General features: G+C 41.5%; 1 protein-coding gene across 1 annotated transcript in view; it reads right to left on the reverse strand.

The window, feature by feature from the left end:
• LOC119008483 (guanine nucleotide exchange factor VAV3) overlaps nt 1-25105 on the reverse strand; it is a 99930-nt gene that overhangs the window by 34146 nt on the left and 40679 nt on the right. Inside the window, exons 3-15 of the mRNA XM_037078829.1 lie at nt 19918-19976; nt 19736-19801; nt 17102-17210; nt 15878-15979; nt 14422-14490; nt 13274-13377; nt 12864-12963; nt 12496-12591; nt 8339-8407; nt 7678-7764; nt 7505-7590; nt 6756-6888; nt 1662-1771 (exon numbers count right to left, since the gene is read on the reverse strand). Coding sequence (XP_036934724.1) covers nt 1662-1771; nt 6756-6888; nt 7505-7590; nt 7678-7764; nt 8339-8407; nt 12496-12591; nt 12864-12963; nt 13274-13377; nt 14422-14490; nt 15878-15979; nt 17102-17210; nt 19736-19801; nt 19918-19976 — 1190 coding nt within the window. The remainder of the gene's footprint in view (nt 1-1661; nt 1772-6755; nt 6889-7504; nt 7591-7677; nt 7765-8338; nt 8408-12495; nt 12592-12863; nt 12964-13273; nt 13378-14421; nt 14491-15877; nt 15980-17101; nt 17211-19735; nt 19802-19917; nt 19977-25105) is intronic.

A 25105-nucleotide genomic window follows, 5' to 3' on the forward strand; every position in this document is an offset into this window, starting at 1 on the left:
CTCCTGAAGCGGCGTGTCGACGCACCCCTCGTGGTGGCTACATTTCAGCTAGGCAGCGTGTGAGAAAACATTTCAGTTACCTGGCATTACTGCAGGGGACCTGTGATCATCTTGCAGTGCCTCTCTATTCGTGATGCTCGTTAATTCCGCCCCAGACGCCGTTCGTTTTTCTCACATCACCGAGCGCTTCATCGTCCTAATCCCCTCCATCACACTTAAAGTATGTTGCTTTCCTTTGGAGGTTGAAAATAATGTTTTTGCTCATTCTTTTTTTTTCCTTTTCATTATTCACTTTTTTCAACATGTTCATCATGATGCTAGCTGTTAGCTGTCCTGGTCCAAGCTCTTGTGCTGTTAGTGTAAACTTAACACTTTCCTGGTCCTGAGCTCCCAGTCAGAACCGCTAGCTTCACGGCTCACTGAGCTGACAAGCTAAGAGCAGCTACAGTTAGCAGCAGTTAGCAGTTACTCAGGTGATATGCTGCCCCCTGTTTATTTGAGAATGAATCTGACAGGTGGCCATTTCTTCCATATTACACTTTTAAAGGTTTACTTCATCAGTTTAATCTTGTGCTATGATAACGTCAGGCGACCTCACAGAGATATATGTATAAAAGAGCAGTCAAAATTGAATCAACAGAGGGCGAGACATACTGACATTTACATTAAAATACTTAAACATACATTTCCCACAATGCAACTCAACGGTGTAGTTTGTTAGACCTTTCCTAACAGACGTACAGGTTTTAACTCCAAACCTTCAGTCTGTTTTAAACTTCAGGTAAAAAAAGTGCTGTCACCAAGAACAAGCTGGTGTTACCCTGACAACATTAGTATGACATCATCAGGGTTCATTTTGAGGCTATGAAAACAGAGCAGATTATTGTTTACATGATCCTCTTTAAATTGGTCTAAAATAAAAAAATAAATACTATGATAGATAGCTATTGCAGAGTTCAAAGGGTTAAAAAACAGCCACACAGGAGATATACCTCTGTCCTCTAACAAGTCAAATCTTCACAACACTTCATCTACTAGAGCTTTTTTTTTAAACTGTGCTGGTGTCTATAGTAGTATTAATATCTAGATGTATCCACCAAAGTTACTGTTACACTACACCCAGTGAAATATGTCTGGACTTTTTTTTTATTTTTTATTGAAAACCATCAAAGACAGACAAAGACAATTGGTCAGTTATTCGTCTCTCTTGGCTCTGCAAGTGTGATGTTATCATTCCGCTGTCGCTCTTGGCAGCAGTTTGTCGGCTTAAATGAATTTGGATCCTGTTCAGGATGTGGACTGGTTGATGCAGTTTAACTGAATGCATCTGACACTGACACTAACACCAGTGACACTACTCCTCTGAGTATGAAGTATGAAATGTTTATATATATTTGAAAAAAAAGGGTTTTAAAAGGTTTTCTTTTCTGCATTTTAGTGCTTTTTTCAGACCAGATCAAGTTTTTTTAAGAGTCCAACCTCTAATCTGCTCATCCTTTTGTCTCCTGGCCCTCATAAATCTTCGAGCAGCCTGACTTGAATAACCGGACGGGCGAATTGTGCTCTTTGATGCTGTGACAAAATGCAGCTGAGGCAAAAAGACACACTCTTATCACACTGTCACGCATGAAGTCACACACTCACTGACAAAACACACTCACATGGCCATGCCAAACTGCTCCAGCCACTTCTTTTTCAGCTCTTTGGTCTTGAAGAAGAACTCAAAGCCGCTCTGGCCCTGGTTATGAGTGAGGTAGAATCCATAGGACCACTGCAACGAGAGAGAAACACACACACACACACACACACTTTTTAAGGCAGGAAATAAAACAGGGGCGAATAAATAAAAGGAGGGTTTGAGCGAGAGACAAATGGAGCGGGAGGGGGGCTGGAGCTGAAGGAGACAGGATGCAGGGAGACAGATGGAGACAAAGAGATGCAAAATGAAAGAGGGATGCCTTGGGGAGAGCAAAACACAAAGGCTGAAGGGTTGGAGGGCGGCAGAGCTGACAGACAGAGAACAAAACAGAGGGGAAGAGCATGACGGAGAAGAGGAAACGAATGCAAGGTAGCCGTGCCATATAACTGCTGGGCATCAGACGGCATGCACAGACCCAAGAAGTGAGTGGGCCTGTAATCATCCACCATTATCCACTTCAGAGGCTGAATATTTGTGTATTAGCCTTTGTGTCAACACATGCCTCTGTTTTTTTTGTTTTTTGTTATTTTTTATTTTTTTATTAGACACCATCACTAAACAGATGCTACGAGAGATGCACTTTTTATGGCTCCTGGTTGCGATTTTGAACTTCTAGCGCTCAGCTCTGAAGGCTTAAAAACATGCCAAGCTGTCAGGGAAACTCATCTCTTCTATCACAAGAAAAGAGAATAGGAAAGCGGCGCTCTACAGAGGCATTCCCAGTGGACACCGAGACTTAGGCTCAGCAGAGATATCTCCTGCTACCAATTTGTTAGGAGACGGAAGAGTTGTTTGTCTGTCTTTCTGTCAGTTTCGATCTTTTCTTTTGCTCGGTTCATCTTTGGCATTTAAAAAGGCTCACCCGCCCAGGTGTTTCTTTATTGATCTCGCTGAAATATGATTAAGGTGACCGTTAGCAAAGGGCGTTCACCATGTAAGTCAAAGTGGGAGTTATCTGAGAAACATTATTGATATCAAACCCAGAATTCTCTTCTATTGTGGTTATTTCAATATCCTCCTAACCGGCAAGGTTAACAAGTCAGCCAACCTCGCTGCCAACGAAAATTAGAAAAAGCACCTGTTCAGTTCATGAGCAAGGAGGCTGGAGCTTCACTGCTCAGTGTTTGACAGTGTTTGTCAGTCAGTTTTCATTTTTGGCAGCTGTTACAAGCACAAAAAAAGAGTATAAAAGAGAGCCATAGCAACTTATAACATGAGAGGCGCTGATAATCAAGCTAATGTTGGTGTGCCTTTCTGATAAAGTCGTTTAACAGGCGCGCTTACAAATTACACTACATCTAAATGAATCTGATCTTTTTCTGATCGTTGTTATAAAAGTACAGATAGCTGGAGCTTTGACAGCTCAAACATGTGACGTTTTGATTCATCACTTCCTGCTGCAAAGACTCAAACTATCGCCTCTACTTTGAAAAATGAGTTCATTTCAACTGTTGCTCTGAAGTTTCCTGCTGCTGCGTACATCACTTTTCGAAACGATTAGACTTTAAGGTTATTTGGCTTTACCTCTATCTGAGGCGCATGTAAATGTGGTTGTTTTGCTCCTGTGATGAAGCTTCCTGTTGCTGCTTCCCTCAGACAGCCACTGTCATCTTTAGCATTTCCATAACAAATATGTAATCAAACAAACGGCGTCGTATCCATCATGTCGGAGGTGAACGACGCTGAGGTGGCTGAAAGTTTTGTGGGAAAAAAACAAACTATATAAGCCCATATGGGTCTGAGCCTGCTAATGTCTGCTACTTACAACATCATTATTGCCCAAATCATTGTTTCCTGGCACGCAGTAGATATCATTCCTCATTATGATTGGCAATATTTTTCACCATTTGGCACTTAGTATTCACTGTGTGAGTGTGTGTGTGTGTGTGTGTGAGTGTGTGCGTGTGTGTGCATGTGTGTGTGTGTAGTCAGGCCCAAAGCGAGGTTTAATGATAACACCATCTGGGAGGAGGCAGACTGTTGTAGTCTGACACTGTTTCAGTATTATGCTGGTAAATGAACAAGACAATGTAAAACATGTGCTGGAACAAGCTTGTACCAAATTATTTAAAGAGTCTTTTTCTGTCGATTACCGCGTTGTCGGCGTTATGAGCCGGAAAGATGTTTCTGTGTAGTTCATTTCGGCAGCACATTTGGGGATTCGGAGCACAAAAGGCAGCCGTGGGATGCAGAGTTCAGTACAGGTGCGCTTATAAAAAAAGTACCGTCGAGAAGCAAATTAACTCAATTTTGACTCTATTTTATGAACCTGCGTTTATCTGATAAATTGTTATGGGTGCTCATTATGCTGAAGTAGCGCTGTTAATTGGCTTGTCAGGAGTCCAGCATGGTTGCTGAGCTTTGCTGACTCAGTCATAAAGAGGCAATAATGGACTCAACGGTGCAAGACCTCCCTCCATTATAGCTGATTGGTTGTTATATGAGATGCTTGTTTTGTTCTCTTTTTTTTAATATTACAGAATGTGCAGCGGTACAATCTGTTGTTATTTGTTTTTTTTCACTGCATATTACTGCAACAGAGAAAGAGTAAAAGCAGAAATGCTCGCTGCATCGTGAAAAGCCCCCGGGTGGAATGAAATGTCATCCGAAGCTGTTTTACTGTTACAGAACCACTGTAAATCACCTTTTTAAAGTGGGTTATTGTGTCTTGACAAGTGTCATAACCCTGCATAAAATTAAAAGCTAACTGCTCGTGACATATTGTCTTTGTCAGTGTAAATCAGTGTGGATTCAGAGTGACACCATCGATCGACGCAACACAATATAGCTTCTGTATTAAGGTGAAAACAATCAAATTAACATGTGTGATGCACGCTTTTTATTCTCAGACGAGACGCAGAAGAATTTGCCTTTTTTTCACTTGATTGAAATTCAGTGCCCATGTTTTCATTGTTGGATTTGGCACAATAAAGAAGTAGAAAACCTGCTGACCTAATATTTCAGAACAATACATATGTTCTGCAAGTCTGGCAGACAAAACAGCTACCTGTTTCTTTCTGGCTTCAGTGTGATTTAATTGAGGCTAATATTTCTGGATGTCTTAAGTGAAACGCGCCGAGAGTGGAACTAAGTTATTCACTTGGAACCAAAGGGGAGATGTTCACAAAGAGACATGTTGCTGCCAAAAAAAACAAACAAAAAAACAGAGGAGAAAAAACTAAAAACTTAAACTGACTGAACATGTAATTCATGGTGGCCTTGAGTTCCAATGATTTCTATAGCTATCATTTTTCTGTGATGGAATGAGTGGAACACAAACTACTTTGAGTAGATCAGTAGATCCTGGGACCTCTATCTGCTTTGAAATGGCTCCAAGTGACTTTCCTGACTTGTTCAAATCACTAAGGCATTCTTTCAGATCAATGCTGAGCTCCTTGGACTCTCCCATTAGAGTACTTGTGGCTGAGTCTAATAGGAGTATCAAACAAGCCATATCAAAAGGGACCCAGATTTGATTGACTCACACAACTTTTTATAATTGCCTAAATTGATCATTCAGTTTACGGTATGTACATGTTTGACCCCGCAGATTTGGTCAAATTATTCAGAGGGCCTACAATAAATTATTTATTAACCCAAACAAATATTTATTGACAAAGTAGTCTGTGTTCCACTCGTTCCATCACAGAAAAGTGAGAACTGTAGAGCTTAATGCTGCCATTATATACTTGTCCTTTACGTAAACTCTTGACCACGACTGTATGTGGCCTGCAAGTCTGGCAGATAAAACGGCTGTAAGTGTTGTTTCTTTCTGACTTCGGCTTGATTTAATTGAGGCTAATATTTCTGGATGTCTGAAGTGAAACATCATCACTGTGGCCTCGCCAAGAGTGGAACTGAGTTATTCACTTGGAACCGGAGGGGAGATGTTCACAAAGAGACGTGTTGCTGCCAAAAAAAACTGAAGAGAGAGAGAGAAAAAAAAAAAACCCAAAGACTGACTGAAAAATGTGCCAATATCTTTTTCCAAGGTGACAGCCTGATCGGAAACTTCAAAAATGCGTACCAGCCAAGGAACACAGTGGGGGGGGGGGGGGGTTGGGGGTGGGATTCACCTGGGAGGCAGTCTGGAGGGATCAAAAGCCGTCCATGTTGACTACTGTAGTGTAATCTATTTCTGTGAAGTCATACATCAGTCAGACGTATTGATACAGGTGTAAAATTATCCCCTCACGCTCACAAAAGTCTGATTAAATTCAGTGACTGTCGGGAAAACACCCGTCTATACACCATGACATGCTGATAATCACTCAAACATTGGACCTTTCTGACAGCTTTTTGGACAGGCAGACAGATATAACTAACAATATTAAACTGGCAATGACAAGTGTTTCGCTCAATTCATGGTGGTGCAGGAGGCCCTGAATGCACACTGTAATGGCTACAGAACAATGGGTGAGGGTGGGAGGCTCCAATGCTGCTGTGTTCCAAGTCTTATAAACATAAAGGAATCTGACTAATAATTATCATTTAACTGCTTCCTGATTGATCAGCAACTGAAAAGACAGCAGATTGTATTATCTGTTACAACACACCATCAAACAGCAGTGTTAGCTAGATAGTGGTTGGACGCTAACGTTAGCTGTTGTCTAACTAAAGCTAGTATCAGTTGTGTTGTTGTGTGTGAAACATGGGCAGGTGCTCATCCAAATTTTCACTATCTATCATCTTTTTTTGTTACTGATCAATCACTAAACTGGGAAATGATAACAATTTATCAGATTCCCTCGGCCTATTAGCTAACATTAGCGTCCAGCCACTTCCTAGCTATAATTACCGTTTGATTACATACAGTATGTTTCACGTGCAGACTCATATAAATGTGTTTAAGATGTGTGTTGACACTTTAGAATACATGTATTATCCTTCCTATCATATCATGTATCAAAATCATATGTTCATTTTAACTAGGAAGAGGTTAATCTGTGAGTGTTTTTTTTTGGCACTGGGGAGACAGAATGAGCATAGGCGTTGTTGCTTCAGCATGACACAATAAAACATTCTCAACAGAAACCATATCAGTGTGTGTGCTGACCTTTCGGTTCTCCTTGTCTGACGTGGGGTTGTTGGTGATCTTGAACAGGTGCAGGTCGATCACTTCTTTCATCTCGTAGATGTCGCCTCGACGCTTGCACACGATCACCGCTGCATCGAACAGGAAGATGTGCCTGCGGTCCAATTAACATCCCGTCAAAGCTATTACCTCTGATGTCTTAATAGCACCACATTTTATTTATTATATTATCACGCGGTGTTTGTCGGGGGCTCTGTTTGCTCAGAACTTAATACCCCTGTCACGCGAGATTAGAACATTTCTGGGAGTATTCTGAGCGTCCCTCTACAGTTACTGTGACAGACTCATAGATATGGATAACCTCGAGCTTAAACTCATGCTACATAATCCTACAGAAGGGGTGGTGGACTAACAATGCAATTTCTATCTGATGGAAAAGTTGCCATATTTTACATTGAACTTTACATGCAACATCACGCAGACACAGTGTATTTTTTGGTGAGACAAGATGTATTAGTGGTTAGTTGCTACGTAAGAAAATCCCAGAACGTGTGACCTGCACCGTGTTCTTAAAGCTGCAGTGTCATAAACCAGCTTTTACTTCACTTGATTTGTTCTTCGCTTCACATGACACACAGGTTTAGTTTCTCTTGGCGCTTCAACTTAAAAGCAGTACACAGTCTGGCAGGCTTCCAACCACTGCACCTGACTCTTACTGCTATCAGTCAGTCAGCGTTGTAGCCAGCTGACGTGTCAACCCGACATCTCACCTGTCCTGTTTAGCCCGTTTGTCCACCGAGGCCACCCGCACCTCCCCGTCACCTTTGGGTCTCCCATAGTTGCTCAGACACTGATTCTACAGAAAAAGGGAAAGAAAGGAGTTGAGCGTTTCCAAAGTACTGCAGGGTTTAGATCAGTTTCTTGGAATAAACAGGTGGCTTACCAGGTTCTCGATAGATTTCTGATACTGATCTATTTCTCGCAACGTCTCATTGTCCCTCTTGACTTCGTTAACGTACTGAGCCAGGTCCTGCACACAACACAAAACAAATGATTATATATTGGATTTAGTTCCACTCAAGGCTTTTTCTTAAGGTTAAGTCTCCCATTTTCTTCCATACGATTTTGTGGGTTGGACATTGTTGTCCAGACAACAGCCCTGGTATATTTTTGATCTATAAAGCGATACTAGGTATACTAAGTAAAATTCCAAATAATCTCTGTACGCTAAGTTTTAACAGATTCAATCAATGTGACCTTTAACACTAACATTTTAATGACTGAAGAAGGAATTGTACATTACATTGATATTACCACGCTCACACAGTCCCAGGGAGTCAAGTCTTTAACTGTTAATCACTAAAGTGTTAAAAGATGTTTTCTTTTTGTTTTTTACGTCCATTGTTTTAAATTTAGTCTTGAATATTCAATGTAAGAGACAAATCTTCAAGAGCTTTCAGGGGAAAAACTGTGAATTGCTCAGTCTAAATAATTCATACTGTAAGAGTGACTGTGTGTGTGTAGCTCTGGGACGGACCTTCCACTCGGTGCGTGGTGCGATAAAAGGGTGTAAATAAAAGAAACGGGGTGAATTAATTCCGTACCTTCATGGCATCCAGTGCCATTCGCAGATTACTCTTCTCCGTGACATCGAGAGTGTGTTTCACCAGCTCCTATTGGATGGAAACAAACACACCCACAATATAAATGCAAGCGAGCGTCTCATGACAAGATCTCTTTCAAAAAAAAAATCTGTCGATTGTTATACAAAATAAAAATATGTTGCTCGTCGTATACGTGAATAGTGTTGCCAACATACACTCCAGCCACATCCCACACATGAGAACACAATGCTCCGGCTCTTGATATGAAATAAAAAAGGTTACTGCGAAAAGAGTCCTGTCTTGAAATAAATCAGATTTTGTGTGTGTGCACTCTATCTATCACAGCCGTGGTGTGTGTGTGTGTGTGTGTGTGTGTGTGTGTGTGTGTGTGTGTGTGTGTGTGTGTGTGTGTGTGTGTGTGTGTGTGTGTGCGCGCGCGCAAGTATGTATCTGAAATTGCTTGCCAGTGCCTGGCTGCAGTGTAAACAAGACATCTAGACCTCAGCAGTGGAGGATAAGGAAGGATGCCATGCATGTCCTTCATACAAACTGTGTCCACACACACACACACACACGCGCACACACACACACACTGAGCCGCTAAGGGAGATATATATGTCCGCATGGCACTGCTCAAATCCCCGGTGTCACTCAAGCTCAACCTGGGCATTATTATCAGTAGCAAGACGGCACAGTCCCATTTATCAAGCCTTGCTCCAACCTCCACACCTCCACAGAGATACAGAGGAAGGGAGTGGTCGCATTGATAGCCGGGACCATACATGATGGACTCATCGAGCGGATCGTGTCGCGGTGTGTTCAGGGGAGGAGAGAGAGAGAGAGAGAGAGAGAGAGAGAGAGAGAGAGAGAGAGAGAGAGAAATGATGGGCAGAGGCAAAGATTGATGACAAAAAGAGGGAGAAAGAAAGAACCGGCAAAAGAGAGGAAGTCAGGGAGTGAGAGGAAGTGACAAGACATTAGTTGCACACATTCTGGCTGTCACCGTGTGGGAGAGTAACCCAGAGGACGCCTCATTCAATGCAGCTCGCTATTACCCGTTTGTTCCACTGGGTCCTCGACCCGTGCTGACACAATGCTATCACTTTGTTCCTACAGGTCGCTATCTGTTGGTCATCACTTTCATAGTTATTTAACCTTGAATTCACAGGGTTTTTTTGTTTGCTGTCAACAAACAAATCAAAGGTTTTCTAAACCATTTATTCAGCAATTGTAAACAATCTGATCCAGCTTTACAATTAACCATTGCTTGCTTGACTATAATGTACTCTTTATCAGTGATGTTGATTATCAACATTGGTAATACTTGATATAACTTTCATGAATGAGCAATTATTCTATAGTTAATTGAACTTTCCTAAATAGTTATTTTACATTTAACTGTAAAGCAACTGTTTAGTGTAAAGTTTAAAATGACCCAACCTTTACAATTAGTTAACAAATTATTTATGAAGCATTATAATTAACCACAAATGTATTAATGGTGGTGATTGCAAAGTGTGGCTGAACATTTCAGCATGAAAATATACGACGCTCATTGGCCTCGTATTGTTCTGTTCAGTGGTTCTGGATTCATTGTAGAGTGGAGAAGAAACAATGATCTGTCATTCGTTAGAGAAGAAAATACACGCTTTGATATGTTTGATAGATGAAATACACAATACATGCTGCAAACACAGCGACACAAACAGATGTGCAGCTATCGAGGCACGGAAAGGCCATAAAGACTCAAATGTTACAGGGAATCAAATAGCTAATTGTAAACTTTGACCTTTGTTGAATCCTCATTGTTTAGGTACCATTTAACTTTAAATTGTGGAATTCAAATGTGCTTTAAAATCCACTCACACATTCCTTTTCATGCACTGTACATCACAGCAACCCCACATGTACTGCACATTATATGCAGGACACCGTCAACCTCTTTGGCTTATCCTGTGTTAGACTTAAAGGATAGGCCATCCTCGTGTCGTCATAGAATCACAGACTATTACATGCCATCGCTTAGAACGGATCATAAAAGAAGTCATTGGAGGCATTTTGGAATCAAAAATATCTAAATGTTTTCAGTCACATGTTTGTAATTTTCTCACAGACTTTGTCCCAAGTTTCCGCAGCCTCACTCCTGCTTCGCAGTTTAGATTCTCACCTCTCTGTCTGCTCTTCTCTCTTTCACTCTATCTATTTTCTCCCTCCTCATTCGGCATTGTCTCGATCAGATGACAATAATTTGCGGGTCATCTCAGACTGACTGTCATGGGGAAGCTACAGAAATAGAAGAAAGGAGTCTCGGAGGCTGAAGGACGGAGGCAGGGGAGGAGGAGGAAAACATGATCAACAGCACCACCCAGTGACGGCCGGGCACCCCCTTGCTCATAAAGTCTGATTGGCAATGATGGAGGCTTTGATGAATCTAACCCTCCCTGATGGGGCTCTGTCACTCACTGACAGCCATCTATAAAGTGAGTGGAGACTTTTAACTTCAAGTTTCTGTCCATCTTTGATCATTTACGATGACAGTGATGGACATTATATACGGCTGGGAGGAGTAAGTCAAAGCGCTGCTCTTCAGATTTTAAACAAGTGGACAGGACAGACGCAATATCAGCAAAATAAAGTCACAAAGTCTCACAAGTAAAAGTACTCATTACGCTGAATCAGCTTGTTCAAAGTGTTAAATGACTGTAAGTTGTTATTATCTGTGTGTTAACATGGTATGTTGAGGTTATTTGAGCTACCTTAAGTTGCAAAGTAACTAGTAACTATTGCTGTCAGACATGTAATGGAATAAAAAAGTGAAGTGAGATGTAGTCATATAAGGTCTACACAAATAAAGTAAAGATAAAGTATCTCAAACAAAAAATTACTGGAGTAAATGTACTGAGTAATGTTGCATTGGTGCCTCATTAATACACAATTGTGTTTGGCAACCTTGGGGACAAACAGAGGTCATTTTATTTGTTTTCTAATGCTATTAAGACAGTAGTAGGACATAATAGGATACGTAATAGTGGATATGTACGTAGCAAGTATGAAATAATAGCCATGATAGATTTTTTTGAATAACATGATGTAGTTCTAGTGACTGTAATGAGTGTAAAAAACAGTTACAGGAAAACATCTTTTCAATAAGATAATATCAATAATAATACACATTGAAAAATGAATGCATAAATGTGGTCAGGAATAAATAAATAACTTAATACATAGATGATCATTTATATATTTTAGTATAGGGATGATGTCAGGGGTTAAAAGCCGGTGAATTCTGTTGAGGTGGGAGACTGACGTCACCTGCAGGAGGGGCAAGTTGTTACCTGGGTGAGGATTTGTCTGTGTGTGTGTCTGTGTATGTAAGACCACTGTCATGCTAGTGCATAGACACCCACTAACATCTGGCTTTTGTCTCCGATGTGAATGTGTCCAATCAGCACTTCTACACGGTTTATTAATGCTAATTTTGGTGTAAACGTGCTATCAGCTGGTTTGTGTCACACAGGTAGGCAAATACTAACAGCAGAAGGTGTCACTGGGTTGTTAACAGGTTATGACTGCCTCTCTACTGAATGTTAAGGTGACCAGAAGGGTTGTTCATATATACTGTAAGTGGCAATTGTCTTCACCTTTGCTATGCAAATTTACGAAGTAAGTGGCTACAAATCTGACTTTTTGTCATTTTAACTACAAGTCAAAATGCATGAAACCAAGACCAAGAAAAACATTCCTGATAACTTATCAACATATCACTACAGTTCTAACTGACTAACTAATTATACACAGAAACACACAATACATTTTATAGTGCATGCTATTTAGATGTAATGCAATTTTGTAACTTGTTTTTATGCCGTTTTTCATTGAAAGCATGACATTTAAACCACTAAAAATACTGATGAATACAAAATACCTCCAGTCTCCAGGTACAAATGTAATAATGTGTGAAAGCACCGCATAAGTGTTGAAAAGATGGACTCCACATGGTTTCAAACATCTGTGCCATACCTACTTGAGTTACCAGGTTACCCAACATTCACAGCGCTAATTGGAAGGCTGTGGCTTTTACATTGTTATGGCATGCCGACACAATGACTGTGGTGGAACAGAAATAGCCGAGCACAGTATGAGCAGGAGTACTGCACCTGCAGGAGGAGGTGATACTTCAAGACTCGCTGCATGGGAACCACGAGCAGATCCCTCAGTGTGAACTTGCCATAGTTGGCCCTCTTTGAACATTCCTGTAGGAAGACAACAAAGAGAGATGACATATGGATCATCTTATACATTATATACATATATATAGATGCTATCAACAAAGCAGCCAGTGCGTGTGAACATCTAACATTTATCAGCTGGTTTGCATAAAAAAAAAAAAGAGCTTGGTTCAACCCTTAAGGAGTCAGCTGATGTGTCATCACCTGCAATGCCTCAGGTACACACTTGAGGGCATGCTCTGACCATTCTGAGATGTTGACATACCCCCTATGAAACCCCCCCAAAGCCATTTTACCTCCAGCTTCATGCGCACATCCTCTCTTTCTTTGCAGATTTTATCCAGAGTGGCGATGGCTGATTCCACATGGCTGCAGTATTTCCCGTAGATCAACAACCTGAGAGGTAAAGACGAGAGGTCTGAAGAGAAGGCCAGGGTACCTACACTCACAGTATCCAAGACTTTTTGGTATCTGTATGATCTCAGATGTACTTGGAGTTCAAACCTACTGACTAACTTAAATGAAGACACAAAGCTGACAGGCACATTATTACTGAATTTGACGTTTCTAATCAGAAACAAGATTAAACTTAATGCGAACATAGACACCTGACATCACAGCAGCCCACATATCTAAGCTACAGAGAATTTTATAGCAGCTTTATGCACATTTTATATAAGAAGATGTTACAAAGTCAACTGTGTACCTCTCTTTGGAACTGAGGAAGATCTGGTAAAGGTTCTGGGCACTTCTGTGGTGGACTGAGTCTTGGATTTCCAGCAGTAAACATTTGTGGACTTTAACCAGTTCCTGAAACACAAGAGCAAAGATCCCTTTAATATTCTAAAAAATTCCATATATTTCATCATCAATGAATGTGAAGTTGATTTTAAGATCAATCCATGAATTATTTTTCGGTCACTAAATAGTCCAAAACCCAGACATATTCCGTTTATTATCCATTTAAATGAAGAAAAGTAGCCAATCCTCACAGCTGGAATTTGGAAATGTCTGATTAGCAGAATAGCAAAATTATTTTAATGTTTATCAGCTAAGTTGTGTAAAGTGCTATTTAGCGAATGGTAGCGACTGACACATTTAACTATTATGGTGAACACGGCAAATATTCCACACATCAATATACATCAGCATGTTAGCATTGTCATTGTGAGAAAATTAGCATGCTGACATTAGCATTAAGCTATAGTGTGTCTGATAGCCTCACAGAGGTGCTAGCATGGTTACTAATTCCAGTGTATTCAATACACATCTGAACGCACAGTATGTGATTTCTGCCACTAGGGGTCCCTCTATCAAAATAAAAAATGAATTTGTGTGTTGTGTAGGGAGGGCCAGGTGGATTAGCTTTGGTTAATTCAGAGATAAGTAGTCTAAACATAGAATTAAACAACCACCATTGCTGACGAAAATCTTCCATGAATCAGGCATTAATGTACAGAGACGAGGTAATGTTATATTTTCGCTAAATTTAGTCTCGTATGTCGACGCGTCTGTCCCAGAAGTAGCAACAGGCTGCAAGATGAAAGGCGCAGTTACCAATTTACAGTTTGCAATATTTGTGCAATTTAATGCCAAACTCTTATATATTATATCTTCTATGCAAAAACAATCAGTTTCAAATTAAAATATTCATATTGACAATAATGAAACTGAGTGTTTATATTGATAAGGGCATCTATATTTTATCCATGACTTACACGTGTGCTTTACCTAACTGACAAGTTAAGCTGTCATCATTGAAAAAGGCCCTTCAATAAAGAATATTGCGACCCCATGTTGACCACCCAGTTGGATCATTACAGTGTCAGGTGTAAAGTCAAGACGACAACTTACCGGAATATTCACAAACAGCTTTTCCATCTCGGCCATGGATAAAAACATAGTGAGGGGCGTCATAAAGTGCTGCATAGAGAGAGAGAGAGAGAGAATACAAGAGAATGAAGCTCGTCCCCTGTAGAGTAAGAGTGGGAAAGTCATTTTGCGAGGAGCTATTATATTATAGGGGCCAAGTTGCAAAGAGCTGCAGTCAGCGAAAACAAGGAGGACTGTCTGGGTCACGACAATAATCTCATTTTCAGAGTTTGCAATTTAATGATTTCCTCTCCGAAAGAAAAAAAAGAAAAACCTCCCCCCGCATAGTCACCTCTACATCTCAAAGGAGCGGGCGAGCACAAACTAAACTCCGCCATCCACTTCATATCGAAAGTCATCTACTGAGATACTCCGCTGGGAAATCTGGCAAGGTCTTTTTCCAGACGCGAGCGTACACAAGAGGGGGAAGACAAGTGGCTGTGGCTGGGGGGGTAAGAGACGGCGGGCGGCCTCCCACAGTCCTGCAAAAGTGCAGGGTAAGGTGGAAAACATCCACGACAAAACGCTTTTCTCATAGTTCTGGTCTTTTGGTGCAGTTTGTTCTAAGTAGTGTTGGGATTACTTATTGCCCACTACTAATTTCAAAAGTAAAAATGTTTCCTTTCACTCGTTCCTCTCCGGGACTGCGTATTTGTTGCAAAACTCATTATTTTTTTCCATTATACCCCCAAAACATGTCATTACAGTCAGTCAGTTTCACATACTGCAAGTGATAAGGAGACTAAATTGATTTCTAGCATTGTCATCCTCTTACTGCAGAAAATCAACATAGTGGGACTTTTTACACACTACGAAATGCAACTTTTTCTTCATTCAAGCTGATGTATGGGCTCACATCTGCCTGAATGAAGAACAATTCATTCTATTTTAAATATTAAGGAGAAAATGCAATTCTGATTGGTCATTTGTAGCATTTTTATACAGAACTTGTACTGCTTGTGCAGTTGTTATTATGACGAGTAACATCACTGATTGTCATTCCAACCAACTCTGCCCCGGGGTTGGGCATAATTAAATCTGTCAAGCAAGCTGGGAAATCAAATAGTTCATCACACTGTGTTATTAAATTTAAATGTAAGTACTTGTTACTAACGGAGTTTACAAGTGTGGGGAGGTGTGTGATTATGAAAGTGTTGGGAAGGGAAAATATCGTTCAGAGACACTAATTTAGACTACTTTTTTTTTTGTTGTTGTTAGGTCTGGACTGTGTTTGCTTTTATTCCATGTGAAATATTACATAGTTTCACCTCTTCGACCATGCAACGTCAGCACGCACCGGTTTGCTGATTTAACGTGTATAATATAGAAGAAGAATCACAACATACATATTCAGCACCAAGTATTGTACTTTGAGCCACAGTGACATGATGCAGTGATAAGATGAATGGCTAGACCCTGTTAGTCAATAAGTCAGTACCTTCTCTATGGACTCCAGGGTCTCTGTGTATTTCTCCTCTGTCTGCTTGATCTCTGTTAGACAGCAGCTCCTGATGTCAGTCTCTGCCTGCTTCTGGAACGCCTACAGACACACACACACACACACACACACACACACACACACACAGGGCTGTTACTATGTGTCAGCGCTGTGGGCTGACAAAGTGTTGAGTCTTTGACCAGATGTAGTCCGTACAACCCTTTGAGCAAGGTCAGGGATTCACACATGCTAGCCGGAGCGTATGCCAGTTCTGACAGATTATGAGGTACCATCAGAAATCAAAAGGAGGGTAAAAATTACAGTTAATTCTATACATGGTCAATATCAAAAACAGAGTAATATTGTAAGTAATGTTAAAGAAATCATTATGACTGAAATTGAGACATCTAAGTTTAAATATATTTATTATTTTCATAAATATATTATATATTATTATTCATTATTTTTTAATTATATTATTATTATATTTACTCAATTAGCATTTCAAACATATACAGATACTTTGAAACTAAAGGTTGAATAATGCTTTCTTCATTTCTGTATGGTTTCACTAATCAGTATTTTAGTAAACGCAATATAACTTCATTGTTAATTAACATTTTATCTTAAAGCTCCACAAGGCAATATTAACCAGTAGCAGCCCATAAAAGGCAACTAAACGTCATTTTCAATACTTCAGCTCCAACATTTAGCTGGTACGATGCATGCTAATTATGAAGCTAAAGCTAGCAGGCAATTAGCCATTTCAGCACAAAACTCTGTCCAAAGATAACAGCCTGCCTGCACCTCTAAAGCTGAGAAGCCAACATTTTATTTATTGTTTGTCTGAAACCACACAAAAACTGAAGATGAATACCAACATATAGATGTTTTCTTTAAATTTTAAAACCACTAGTTGGCTACAACTTCACAGAAACATGACTCCCGGAAGTCACTGCACCTACTTTTGCCCAGTGTCGTGCTAGCATCAAGCATTTATGCTAGGCTGAGATAATGCGCTTGATGAAGCTTCAAATTTTGTTAAAGTACAGCCGTGAGAGTGGGGACAATCTTCTTATCTTCCACTCAGCAAGAAAGTAAACACACTTCTTTCACAAAAATGTCAAACTACTCCTTTAATAAAGATGGTGACTGAGCATGAGACAAACTGAGTCAACCTGTGTCAACGGGGCGTAGTAAGGCTGTGGGTTGATGAGTACTGACCGGAGGAGGGACGGCTTCTGTCTTCATCAGGTCCTCGTAGATCTCCCCTCCATCCTCATCGTCATACACGCAGTCGTACAGGTCCTCCTCATCCTCCACCCCCTTCTCGCTGCAGCACACAACCACAGAATGTGTTACTGACATCACGTGACATCACACTGCTGTTTGATCCCCAGTTTCACTGCGAGCAGTTAATGGATTTTACTCCACATGACAGGTTCATACAAAAACAAGCACAGTTCCATTTTTTTTTTTTTTTACAGAGGTGGATTTAAAAGCTATAGAACTATGGCGGACCGCAAATCTTGTTAGTCAGGGACAAAACTTAATCCAGGGCTGTGAACGTGTCTCAGAAACACACACACAGGTTTAGACTTTCATGTGTGACACCACCGACCTGTTCTGACTGCTCACATCCGAGCCAATTACTGCACCTTAGCAACGGGGTGAACATGGCATGTCACAGTGCGCGCGCGTGTGTGTGTGTGTGAGTGTGTTTTTGTTCTTTTTATACATGTACCTTCAGAAGCAAATGTTCTCAAGAAGAGAGAAACATGAGGACAAAACTGTCAAAGTGGGGCCTCTACACAGGGATATAAAGGACTAGGTGTGTTAGGCTGACGTGAGGGGTGAGGGTCAAGTAGGAACTGACAGGAAGCTTCTGAACCGCGGCCTGTAACATTAATATACTATGGTTCTGGGAGACTGGCCAATAATATGAATGATGATGAAATTACGGCAGGAATGTCAAATGATCCATATGTTCCTGGCACATAATCCAGTATAGGTGAGTCAAATCAGGACTACTGAAGTTTAAACATTATCCGGCGCAAAAACTGAAGGAGGCAACGCTGTTCTTATCTGCATATAAAGAAGAGTGACTGCACTCATTGTAAAAGGAGGAAGAAATGAATCCAACAAGTCATAAAGACACTGAAATAAAAAGCATGTTTTATAAGTTATGACCAATATGTAGTAGAACCCTTGCCCATATTGACAATACCTAAAATGCGGCTCTAATACGTAGGTATATATCTTTTTATATGTGCTATCATTGCAATCGTTGTTATATCAGCCTTCCAAAATCATGACCTGCCAGGCCAGAGTCACAGTACTGCTACAGGAGCTGTGTGTTTGGGCCTCGGTCAGCAGACTCGCTGTTCACAGTTCACTGCTGTGGTCGAGTCTCTCCCTTATCTTCTGCTGCCTCACCGTGCGGGGAGGATGAGGGAGTTGAGGCTTGGGGCCGGCTCATAATCCAGTTCCCTCAGAAATGCACAGGAAATAAAGACGCTGCAGAGGTGAGTTTAAAGGCACCCGAAACTTCTTCGTCAACTTTTTACAGTGAGTAAGAACAGTTGTGTTTTTTTTTTTTTTCTCCACAAGACATATATTCAGTTTCAGTTTTCTCTCTCTGCTTGCTTCACTGGCTTGAAGTTGGTGAGTCGGGCACGCTGACAGTTGCTTATTTAGTTTGTAAAATGCAAACTTGGGGAGAAATTGTGTTGAAACCAAGTTTTAGAGGCTTGAATGTTATACATAAAACACTTCTAACGCAATTATTCAAATGTACAGGGGGGGAAAAGGTGATAAATTAAACTTTTAAACTGGTAGTGAAGCTCTCCCGTTGGCTGAATGTGCTTGTCTCTGTGTTCACGTGTTTCTGTCCGTGTCGAGAGCAGAGCCCGCCTCTGATCAGTGTGATCCAAGCAGCCACTTTTCACCTCTCATCCACTGCTGGCTGCTGTTTTCCGACTAGGCGCTGTCGGCACTGAACACAGACCAGAGCACCGTGTCAGCAGAAGGCTTCCCAAACGTTTAGCTGTCCTCACCCACTTACTTTACCACACAAGTTTACAGTAACTCTGCCCTTAAAATGCAAGCTTAATGCCAATCATGCATTTTTCAAGTAGCTGTTGATGGTTTTTGTTTGGTTCCAGGAGGTTACACTTGACTCTGGGTCAACTATATACAAATAAAAGCCTTATTAAAATAGAATGAAAGTAAAGCTCCGATGCTTGTTTTCACAAGCACGCGCAATAATTATTGGAGGGGAAAATATTGGCAAAAATATGTGCAAATATGGCATCTGACAGCTTCCAAAATATTACAAACTGCATTGCTTCAAAAGTCCCACTCACAGTAAGGTCTCCTAACAACTTTCAGACTGAGTTTACGCTACTGCATTACATTCAGATAAAGGGCTTGGCAAGGTGTTGTGCCAGGAGTCCTGTGTTACTGTGTAGGTGGGTTACGTAACGTCACGATTTTGCTCCTTGTTCAATTTCAAAAGTGCAAAAAAACGCATTGCTTTTTGTTTCTTATAAAGTCACTTTAGAATAAAATTATTGAAAACATCATGTGCTAAGTGCCTGGAAAAAAAAAAAAAAAAAAGTATTTCTGGTTAACTACAGAAAGAGTCAGGCGAACGCAGGCTGAAAGCCCTGCGGGAGATGGCTGCCTTCCAGTCAACACCCAGGGAACAAATGGTGCCGGCGCCCACAACAGCCTGTTATTTTGAAATGGCAGGGAAAGGAGAGACTAAATGTCAAGACTGAAATGAAGTTGTTGTGAAAATCCTCCAAAAGTGTGTGAGAGAGGAGAGGAGAGGAGAGGAGAGGAGAGGAAACATACTCTATGAGATCCTCCAGGTGGTTGTAGATATCTTCATCTTGAACACTCTCCTCCGATGGAAAGGGCCTTTGAAGGGATAACAGAAAGCATTCTCCGTTAGTCTCAAAATCTCGTCATCATATGCCCTGCTGTAGGCAAAATTTAGTTTATCATCATAATAACTGTAGCGTGTCGCATCATACCTAATTCCAGTTTGTTGTGTGATCGCTGTTTGGGAGAGTTTAGATAGTGTGTCCATAACCTGCAATGGAAATAAAGAAAAACAATGTATAAATAATTCTAACATTACATAAAATCCTACAGTATGCAGCCCGGTGGGGGGTGGGGGCGGGGGCAGGGAGATATGTTACTGATATGGGAGCTGATCATTTGGGTGTTGCTGCGTTCTTGTGGTGCTGCATTTCCAAAAAGAGACACATGAGGGCAGCATTCTCAAACACTGCAACAATCAAGTGGCACAGGGCAACCAACTCTGAAACATAAGTCATTCAAAAACATAATACAAGATGATTGATTCAGTGTGTTTGAACATCTCCATGAGGAAAATTCTGTGTCGAGTTGGACCTCAAATCTGAATATATTTAGAAAACTGAGCGGGGTGTCGAGGTGTTAAATGTTGCCACGCAGTGAACATGAGTCATTGCACACAGTCACCAGTTAGCAGTACGGCTGCGGCAGAGGACAGTCACGTGAGCTGATCGCTAATTGATCGTGCTGTGAAGTTGACTGGTGTGCTCTCGTTGGCTGACATGATTGCCATTAGTATGACATGCAATTTCACGCTGCCGTGCTCAGTTCCGCCCACTGCCCTTGACCCCTCTGCACTGGTGTGTGTGTGACCTGCTTCCCTAATAATCACCGCTGAACTTACCTGCTGCATGACCGATACAGCTTTATTATCTGGGTCTACGTGCAGCAGGGTTCATTCACGCCTCGCAACCTGGCGCACGGCCCGCGACCCTCTTTTTTTTTTTTTGTGTGGGTCACCCCGTCCCACTGACGTCACCAGGCAGCGGCATGCCGATGAAAACAACGCGTTCGCTCGCACACACAGATCACAGATGTAAGCGTGGATACATCTGGCCTGGAGCATGAGCTCTCGGAGATCAATACTGATCACACAACTGGCCTTCCCCTTCCCCCCAACAAATGGCAGTTCTCAAAGAACAGAGAGAGGCGCAAACATGTCTCAGCTCACATCTTTTAGGCTGTAAACTTACACTACTGTTCACCACGGGAACTAATAGCATGATATGTTGTGTGCTATTAATGTAAAACTAATGTTCATCCAATGAAGGCCGCTTAAATTGGACGGACTTCAGCTGCTAAGCCTCAGTATTCATTGTATTTTTATGTGAGGGATCTCTGATTTAAGGGTCTTTAAATAGAAGAGCAGACCAGTGTTGATCAAATTGCCCGATACGCTCTCAATCAAGCCGTGTCACATCTATCAAACAGAAACTGACACTCCGTGGTTCATAAATCCGTCGCAGTGTGACTTTGACGGAGCACTCTTATCGTCACAGAGACATCAGGCACATCAGCGGCAGCAGCGCGTCAATAACACCGTGAAACGAGCTGAGTTCATTAGTTGAAGCTTCCGATCAAAGGGACGTACGAGTGGTGAGCAGCTGAGTAGCTGAGCAGTGGGCGGGTGCCGAGCCGTGTGTGTGTGTGTGTGTGTGTGAGACGGAGCTCCATGCTGCCCAGAAGCAACAGCAGCAGCAGCATTCAATTACACATCACAGGAGGAGATAGCAGAGGTGCATTCATACTGTGTATTTATGTCAGTCGAACAAATGAAAATGTGAAGGTGCTGGTCTCTTTCAGTCTCCTTGACAAGGATTCCACTAACATTTATTTTTGTTACTGATGAATCTGCTGATCACTTCCATGATTAATCAATTCAACAAAAAGATACTGTCATAGATGACAAAGAAAAGCGGCAGATCCTTTTATTTAAGAAGCTAAAACCAGCAAATGTTTGACATCATTCTTTAGACAAATGGCCCGACGTTTAATCGATAGCAACCAAAATAGTTGGCAACTGTTTCTCTCAGTCGACTTATCGATTCGTGGAGTGACTGTTGCAGCTCTACTTGATACGGGACAGATACCTTCTAACGGATCACTCTGGAGGATTCTCTCTCAAAATAAGATACAGATTGATTATTTTAAACCGAGGAACAGGAGCTGGTGGTAAATTTATCAGCTGTCAGTGTAGTTTTTCCTGTCCTCCTTCCTGGGTGCGTACAACTTGTACCAATATAATGCAGCACTAGATAAGAGCGTAACACACCCTGATCTGTGATTCTCTCATTTCGGTCATGGCAGCTAGACAGCTAGATCGTTTGAAAAATCAGCCTGAAACAATGAAAGTTTCAGGTTAGCGTCGTCTACCCAATAGAAATGACTCATTTGAAGATCACCGCACCAGTCCAAGTACAACTCTGTATGCTCTATCACTCTATCAAAACATAGCAAACAGCTCATTCAGAATGACTGTCCCCAAAGGTTACTTAAGGGTACTGATGTACAATAAGGAAACTATATTTTGACACGTTACATTATAAATGAGAAGCAAAACTAACACCTATAGAGCCCATATGGTGGTGTCGAACAGTCAGCTGAGCACAGACTGTTATGAAGCAGCAGCCTGGAGGTTAAACTACCTCCGATGTCACTGTGATCAGGCGATGCTTTTGCAGCACCTCGACCTTGCATTAACAATCAACTCAGCATACAGTGCAGCATTGTGATTAAGAATTCAAACTGTCAGTGGCAGCGCCGCAATCCAAACACAGTGAATATGCGCAGTCCCTTCAGTCATTTCCAATCCTCACACAGTTAATCAGAGGCGACAGAGTTCTCGCTCCAATAACTGAATGAAGGGCATGACATACGGAGGCCAGTTGGCAGGTACAGCATGTCCAGAAAGCTGAAGATCCACTGCGTGCTGCCGAACAGAGTTCTGGAGGCTTTCCAGTTTTAGCTGGCAGGCGATTTTTTTTCTCGGAGGGACGAGTCGTAGCGGAGTTGTGCTTTTTTGGCTCCACTGAAGACATGAGTCACGCGCTCACTCAACAAAACTGACCGTCTGCACACGGCCAAGAAGACTTTCTGAAGATTCACGAGTGCTACAGCCATCAGCGGTCGCACCACTAATAATAGAAATGTCAGGAAAATGTTCACCGAGCGAATGAGAATGAGAGGTTTCAATTTCAACATGCTTCGTTTCAGTCGGCGAAGCAAAAATGAGAAAAAAAAAAAAAAAAAAGGAAGATTACTACTGTTGACTACAGCGGAATTATGCGAGATGTAAAAATACATCATGATTCAACGGTCACATGGACTCCAATGCAAGACTTGTAGAGTATCTGCTTTTTAAAGCTGCGCTGAGCAACTATGAAAGCCTCAGAGGCGATTCATTAGATGGGGTGTCCAGAGTCTGAGGTCTGAGGGTCGGCGGCCATGTAGCAGAGGAGTGGCTCTTTGATGGAGGCTATTAAACCTGTCCTGTCTGACCACAACTGCACCGCTGGATCTAATGATTCACAGGACAGCAATTAAAGCAGGATGAGGGATGTGTCTGCACAGATGAAAGGGAGACGAGTACACACTGCACACTCCCCTGTCTCCCTTTCATCGCTGTGGGGACCCGCCTTCCATAGAGGGACAAAAAAGCAAGTCCACGTAATGTAAATCAGCAGGAATTGAGGAACTGAAGGTAGATCTGTTTGTGTGTGCATGTGTGTGTGTGTGAGTGTGAGTGAGAGTGTGTGTGTGTGTGAGAGAGAGAGAGAGAGAGAGAGAGAGAGGGACTGTCCCCATAAGGTAAAAGGTCAAATTGAATTATAAGGTGAGGGCTTGATTTTGGTGTGTGTGTGTGTGTGTGTGTGTGTGTGTGTGTGTGTGTGTGCATGTGTGTGTGTGTGTGTGTGTGAGAGAGAGAGAGAGAGAGTGAGAGAGAGAGACACACAAAAAACCCACATGGGAAAAGGAAGATTTCTGGGTCACTGGTTAAGGTAAGGGTTAGAGGTGGCTGGGGGAAAGTCTCCAGGAAATGAACCTAAGTCTACGCAAAGTCCCCCCAAAGTGACATAAATCAACATTTGTGTGTGGGTGGATAGATGTGTGTGTGTGTGTGTGTGTGTGTGTGCTTGGATGCAGGTGCATGTCAGTCGCGATCTGTCTGCCCTAACTGAATCTCATCCACACTGTATTCACGTCTACGCTGACAGAGGGCGCACGTTTGAGCAAAACAAATTACAGCTATTTCGTTTTATATCATCATCATTTTTACACCTCGGAAAGAGGCCGCCGTGAGACGCTTGAAACGCTCTGCTGAAATCCAGATAATACACCGCACACAAAATGCTCACTCGTACTTCTAATTTCGCAATCAGCGTGCAGTAATATGTTCTGTGTCCTCACACCGCGAGGCCGCTGGTCAGATTTTAAATGGGGCTACATCAAACATGGATGACAGTTCTGCAGTTTTCACAGAAAGATCAATACTGGCCCCGTATATCAGTCTACAAAGAGCAGTTAGCAGTGTTATTCTCAGGAAGCACAAGAAGACAGACAGACTAATATCTGCTATTGACATGCAGAGCCACTGATCAGCTCCTCCTTATTTATTCTGAGACGTCCTTCACAGTCTCTCATGGCGGAGGGCACCTCAGGAAAAAGGCATTTTTTAGATGTACAACGTGCCAGCAGCTTTATTGGTTCACACACGGCTCAGCATGCTGTCCCAGTTTCCCGCACGTCTTTTTGATTGGTCCATTCTGTGGCTCTTTTATTTGCTTTCCTTTGTTTCCTCTAAATGACTGATTGCCGGCTAAAAATAGAGATGGGTTAGGTAATCCGGAGAAACACATTTATTTGGAAATACAATTTATTTTTATTTCCAAACCGATGAAAAAAAACAAAAAAAAAAACCCACTTTGTTCCTGTTTACAGTAATTGAGGTCATCTACCCGCTTACAGATTATGAATCAGTGCAGAAAACGGCGCTTAACTGCCTGAATTTCACAGGAAAACAAACTGTCAGAATGAGAAGCACTCAATTAGCTTTCAAACCTTTAGGGTTGTACGGAGGACTGAAGCTGCCGAAATCAAAATTACACAAGAAATAAATAAGTGGCTCGTTGAGTAAATTAAAATGCTATTTAAAGCAGCAAAATAACATAAAAAATAAATGTAGGCATTAATTGAATTGAATTGGAAAATTTAATTTCCATGTTAACGTATTTCATTTGAACATTTCTTCATGCATTTCTGCTTCATGGTATAAATGGGGGGTCTATTAATTAACTCTTTAATACCACCTTATTGATTTATTTTATTTTGGTACTTTCAGTCCTC

This window comes from Acanthopagrus latus, chromosome 19 (assembly GCF_904848185.1).
Source record: "Acanthopagrus latus isolate v.2019 chromosome 19, fAcaLat1.1, whole genome shotgun sequence".
Taxonomy (NCBI): domain Eukaryota; kingdom Metazoa; phylum Chordata; class Actinopteri; order Spariformes; family Sparidae; genus Acanthopagrus; species Acanthopagrus latus.